At 33.8% G+C, this 6,742-nt stretch overlaps 1 protein-coding gene across 1 annotated transcript; it reads right to left on the bottom strand.

Moving 5' to 3' along the window:
- Nucleotides 1-4,115: 4,115 nt before the first annotated feature.
- Nucleotides 4,116-6,413, bottom strand: LOC106874668 (C4b-binding protein). The gene has a single exon (XM_014922465.3). The coding sequence runs from the start codon at nucleotides 6,139-6,141 to the stop codon at nucleotides 4,675-4,677; it is 1,467 nt and encodes a 488-aa protein (XP_014777951.2). The 5' UTR covers nucleotides 6,142-6,413; the 3' UTR covers nucleotides 4,116-4,674.
- Between the last annotated feature and the right edge of the window lie 329 nt (nucleotides 6,414-6,742).

Below are 6,742 nucleotides of genomic sequence, written 5' to 3'. Positions count from 1 at the left end.
CTGGTAATCCCTTCGATACCGACATCAAACCAAAAAAAGAATCCTGACAACAGAGTGTGGGTAATTATGTCAAATGTCACTGGCAATGTGCATTCAGCTGATTGCAACTGTTAAAGCAAGTCACTGAGCATGCGTACATGTCATACGGGAGAGTTCCAATCAGGGGTGGATAACACCTTATAGGAAAGCCCTATATGTATATTATATATGTATGTATATATATATGTATATATATATATATATATATATATATGTATGTATTATATGTATATATATATATCACACAACTGCAAAAAAGTCCCATTGTCCTTTATTTGGATTTTGTTGCACTCGTAACGTAGTGTACAGATGCATCATTAGTACTATAACAGAGAATTATATTTATATAGGATGTAGTATTAACCTGAAACAGAGAATATATAACCATAAGTCTTCGTTTAGACTTAGACATAAGGCAAATAGTACGACATTGGCAAGTAAAATTTGGGAGTTAAAAGATAATGGTATTAATTTTAGCCTTAAATGGGAAATTATAAGAAAAGCTCAACCTTATAGAAATAATAGATATGGATGTGAGTTGTGTTCTATGGAAATATATGAAATTTTTAAACTTAGGAACAATCCTAATCTAATCAATAATAGATTAGACCTTAGGGTATCATGTGTGCATTGCTCTACTCGCACTTTTAAATTTTTTAAAAAATAGGGCTTTTATTTAAGTAACTAAAGTTATCAAAATATAGTACTTTACTTCTATTATGGTCATCTAGGACTATCAATTAGCACATATTTATATTGGTAATTGAACCTTTATAACATATATTCCTGATCTCTCACCTTATCATCTAATCTACTTAAATCAATCATCAGATTCCTGTATTGATTATCCTTGTTATTTCCTAACATCCTTTCTTTTTTCAGTCCCTTAAAACCTAGTAAGCACATTATTATTATAAACTAATATAAATCCAATAATAATTTTTATTTTTTATTTTTTATTCACATTATATAAATAAAGCTTACCTATGTATCTCCTAAATAGTATCATTATCTTATCTTCAGCTAATAATTTTTTTTAAGATAATTCAAAATAGTTTTCATGATCACTATATACTTAATATCCTTAAATTTTACACCCTATCCAGAGCCCCTGAATTCAATATTGACATTATTTCATGATTTTTGTAGAGAATAATTACACCTCATTTTATTAACATACCTCTTATTGTGAAAACATTGGTTAGAGTATTATTGTTGTCCGTACCACTATACTGTTACTCTATTCAGACTAAAAGTAAAAAACCTATTTGACCCATATACCTAGGGCTGTAATTCCTCAACATTAATTCCTCAACACTTTGATAGTAGTAAAATGACCTGATACTACTATGACCAGTGAAACCTTTAGATTCTAATACATTTTATAGCCTTGTCCATGCATACTGCTTACACCTTCCCTCTCTTTAGAAGTAATTGTCCCTTTGCTATCACCACTAGATAAGAAACAATAAAATCTGAGACAGTTAAAACTTTTTGTCTAGAATCAATTACTAGCCTGATAGACTCGGCTATGTCAAGATGGACTTATGTATTCTTCCTCACATTTGGATTTTTATGTATTCTCTCTCCAACTTGGATTTGAAATGTTGCCACATTTATAATATGCCTTTTCTACAGTAATTTTTCTGCATTTTTTGTGCAGCTGAAGATTGCTCTTCATATTGCATTTAAGGTAATGCTCGCATTACTTAAATAAATTGAAGTAGCATGAAACGTGCGTACTGCAATCACCTTTGAAATCCGTGTTGCTTATTTATATATATATATATATATATATATATATATATATAGATAGATAGATAGATAGATAGATAGATAGATAGAGAGAGAAAGACAGAGACAGAGACAGACAGACATACATATATATATACATATATATTATATATATATTATGCATATTATATATATTTTTATTATGTATATATACATATATATATTATATATTCGTATAAAGGATTTTGGGAATGCCAAAACAATGCAAAGTAAATGCAAGGTAAATCACAAGAAAGCAAATATGTGAAGTAATGTAGATTTATCTTGTATTCAATATTTCGAGGAATAGATAAATGTTGCTGACGTGCGTATGTGTCAGCAAGTGTGGAGTGGACGTGCACAGAAAGGTGTTGCTCTAGCAGCCAGCTAGATTCCTGTAACTCTCTTCTGTTGTTGATCTTGGGTTTCCTTTGGTGTATGAGGATGGCCTCAAAGATTCTAAGGTTGCCTCTGTTCCGCTGTGTTGCCTTGATGTGCACTCTGAATTCCCGGGTCTGGCAATTCCATAGGTGTTTCTTCATGGAAGTGTCTGCCTGTATGTGTTCCTTAATGCATATATGCAGTTTTCTTGTCGTGCTTCCTATGTAGGATGTGCCACAATTGCCACAGATGTATCTCATATACAAATTAGGTCCTCTTGCACAATTCAGGGTCATTGATGGGGCATTTCGACAATGTGCATTCCTCAGAGTAGTGAGAGGTGTTGTTCTTGGACAGAGCTTTACTCAGGGAAGAGCCGGTGTGCACTATCTGTATGTTGAGTCCTTCCCTGTGGACTGCGTGTTGTATTGCTGCAGTAGTTCTGTCATCAAAGTGCAGTAGCTTTAGGAAGCGTGTGCTGGACTTGGAAGTATGAGGGTTCTTCCAAGGTCTACTGACCTTCATGTTCTTTAGGCACCATTATTTAATTAAAGATGGTGGGTAGCCATTTAGGGTTAGATCTCTGAGGAACTGTTTGATGTTGACGGCTTCGTCAGTCATGTTGCTGCAATTGTTGCTTATACGTGCAATCTCATTTCTCACATATGCGGCTTTGGCTCTGGTGGGTAAGGCTGATTGGTAGTGGATTAAAAGTTTTCTATTAGCGGCTTTTCTGTAGAATTTGGTAAATATAGAGCCTTCCTCTGTGATCTTGAGTTGAAAGTCGAGTAGAGAGAGAGAGAGTTCCAGATTCGTCTGGATGTTCAATCTTGAATTTTATGTTTATATCAGTGTTATTGAAGGTCCGGTGTATATTAATGGCCTCTCCCTGGAGGATGTGATGATAAGGATGTCATCAATGTACCTGGAGAAGAAGATGCATGAGCAGCAAGTGTTGAGTGCTGTGCATTCTAGCTTATGGCCAGCAGGCCTAAAAGGCTAGATCCCATAGGTAGGCCGAAAGTCTGTTTGTAAATCACACCATTATATTGCAAGTAGGTGTTACCAACTATAATGGTTAGTAACTCTCAAATGTTTGAGGATGTGAGGCTGAAGAGCTGGAGGTTGATGGATGGGGAGGTGAGAGAAGATGAAGGGGAAGATGGGGAGGATGAGGTTAAAGGGGAGGGAGGGAGGGAGAGATGATATGGGAGGTGGGGACAGGGAGAAGTGGGGTAAGATAAGGACATGATGTGGTCTATGAGGATATCATTGGCCAGGAGAGCGGGTACAGAGGTGTAGAGAGGAAACTACATCTAAACTAAAAGGGTATTTGTTAGTTTTAAGTATGGAGGGATCGATATCTTTGAGTCTTGTGAAGATTTTGTGGGAGCTGCTGATGTGTCTGGGGAATGTGTGTAGTAAGGGCTTGAGGAGTTTAGAGAGGAACCAAGAAATCTTATAGAAAGGACCATTAGTTCCTGATATTAAGGGTCTGATTTTAAGCTTAGGTCCAATGTATGGGGATGGCCTCAGAGATTCTAAGGTTGTCCCTGTTCTGCTGTGTTACCTTGGTGTGCACTGTGAATTCCCGGGTCTGGCATTTCCGTATATTTATATATATTTTGTAATTTAAACTGGATGTGAAATGAAACAATCGTAAGCAATGATGATAAATGATTAATAAATTAATTCATATCCATTGAATCTCTCCATTTTCAAACTTAATAATAATATTTGATATTTTATAATATATCCATTGAAGACATCTCTCTTCAAACTACAATATATTAAACCAGTGTTTCTTGGTTAAAAATATCCCTATAAGAGGTCTAAATATCCTCATAGTGACTAATAAAAAAATTTATTTATTGTGTGTGTACACACACACACACACACACACACACCACACACAAGAAGAATGGAGTGAACAAGTCTTTTTATTACATCAATTTACAGTTGTTTTATCTGAATACAATCCCATCAATCTTGATATATAATGCAATAATATATGCAGTTATTGATTCTTGAGGTGTCATTGGAATGACACATACAGAATTAGTCATTAGAAGTATAAAATTCATTTGTACTTGTGGATGAGCTTAATACATTAAGCTCAAGGGTTAATACTTAAATGAATTTATACATGTGTGTATATGTAGGTATGCCATTCATCTGTGTTGAATTACTCATTGAAAAATGTTTCACCTGGAAATGTTCCTGAAATACACTCACTGATAGAATAGAAAGTGTGATGAAATGTGTCTGACTGGAAGAAGAATACTCTTGCAACAGTACACAGAAGAATAGATTTATATTGAAGATTGAAAATTGTTTAAATGTTCAGTTGCTTTATTACCAGTTAGTGATATCATTAAATAAATATCAGAAACCTCTTAAAATTACAAAGTAGGGTTGTCTCTCATGCATCAAAACAGCATTGCTGGTAAATTTTATATATACGTAGAAAATAGTTTGATATTAGTTCTCATGACACCTAATAATGCAGCAATAGTCATGGTATGCCTTAATATACAGCTTTGATGCTTTGTCAACACTGATACTAACACACTTGTTATAAGAACATGAAGTTCGGACACAGCTACCGTAATCACGGTAACCAAAAAAATTGCAAGAATAATTATCTTTACAAACATAATAAGTTGATTGATTTTTGAATCGAAGATTTTTGCTCTCTACATAAAATCTTTTGTCTGAGCAATGTGGTACTGGAGTCAATGTACCATCTGAACACCTCACATTCTTTGTTTTCTTTGAGTAATTTTGCTGACATGAATATGTTATATTAGTGTTTTCTGGAACTGAGCTTCCGAATGGAAGGTATTGTAAGTTGTCTGAATTTCGGTAGCTATAAATGCCTAAGTTAGGTAACAGGTGACATTTTTTTACACAAACTGGAAGTTTGCTACTCCAGGTTCCGTTTTCTAAACAGGTTCTTTTAGAGTCCCCTAATAATGTTTCTCCTGCTGGACAATAATATTCAATTACTGTAAAATTATGTGATAAAGTATAGTTTAATTTCTTTACTCTCTCAATTTTACATGTCTTTTTACACTGAATATCTGGATGCCATTTACCAGAGAAACATTGAATGACTCCGAATGCTACTGGAAGGAAAGGCTGTTTACAAGAATATAACACTTTTTTTCCACTACGAATTAATGTTTTTGGTTTTAAAACTTTATTTTGCAAGAGAGTTGTCACTCTCCCAGCTATTTTGGGCACTAAACATTTCCAAGTGCAAACGGGTGTTGGAAAGCTCCAATCACCATCTTCAAGACAAGTTAATACTGATTTACCTTTCAATGAATATGGTTCCAAACAATTGAAATGAATTGTTTTGTTAACTTCAACTTCTTTTGTAGTGGACACATTGGCATGTTTTGGTGTATGAGGTGGGATACATGTAACAAGTTTACAAACTGGTGGGGGAGATGACCACTGTTTCGTTTCTTCACAGCGTATTGAACGGTTTCCTTGCAAAAAGTAACCAGGAAAGCAGGAAAAGTAAATAACAGATTTATATGTGTATGAAACATTTGTCATGTTACTGTGAGCAGGCTTATGAAAAGTTGGGCAAGTTATTAACTTACATTTTTTATCTTCATATCTCCATTTACCATTCAGACAAACAATATCAGTCGTATTCTTTTGGCTTGCTTCAAAATATCGATCGCAAGTTTGTTCCAGATATATCTTTTCTTCATTCCATTTCAAAACAAACTGTATTTGACTGTTGTTTAATTTTGGTAAAGAATCACAGTTTAGGATATCTACCATTTGTTTAAAAAACCACGGAGAAAAGTTTTCAGTTGAAGTGGAGATATTATAATCCAATAGAATATTTTTCATAGCATTATTGATTATATTTTCACTCTTCACAACTAATATGATAATTAAAAGGAAATACAAAATCTTGAATATCATTCTTTCAATTTTGATGGTGGCAACTTTGTGAAAGAAAGACTAGAAGATAGTTGTGTTTAAAGTATACTTGCAAGTTACTTATATTTTCAGTGGCTGTTTAGAGAGCCTTTTATACTTGAGATAATATGTATTTCCATGAATCCTCAAGAAATTCTGAGAAAACTATTTCTAATTTCAAGTTGTGATTTACCTTTTACACTGACAGAGAGCATAAGGAATGTAAATGTTTGCAGTAGGCAGAGTTTGAAGCTAAGATGATTGGTTATGTTTAACTTTAAAGGTAAGATTATGTTAAAAGCAGAACAACAAATAACCTGCGTATTTAGTTACACATGCATGTGCACCATAGTTAGTATTAGATAGTATGATTTATAAAATTTTGACTGAGGCTAAAACAACAAACAGAAAGAAGTGAAAGAATTATAATTACCATGACGTTAGTATCTTATGTATTCATTTTCTTTCAAATTTTATTTACAAATAAATCAGACTTTAGATATCCATATTAAGAACCTTTCAGTTTATTTTATTACACACACACTTTGTTCCTGTGTGTATATTTGTGTGGTGGTGGTGGGGGTGGGGGGCACATGCATGCATT

Source organism: Octopus bimaculoides, chromosome 1, assembly GCF_046866305.1.
Source record: "Octopus bimaculoides isolate indiv1 chromosome 1, ASM4686630v1, whole genome shotgun sequence".
Taxonomy (NCBI): Eukaryota; Metazoa; Mollusca; class Cephalopoda; order Octopoda; family Octopodidae; genus Octopus; species Octopus bimaculoides.
The sequence above is the reverse complement of the archived record's forward strand: the minus strand, read 5'-3'. Positions and strand labels throughout refer to the sequence as shown.

What these genes read in the sequence shown, in the direction of transcription:
- LOC106874668 (XM_014922465.3), bottom strand. Translation starts at nt 6,141, where the DNA reads ATGATATTCAAGATTTTGTATTTCCTTTTAATTATCATATTAGTTGTG.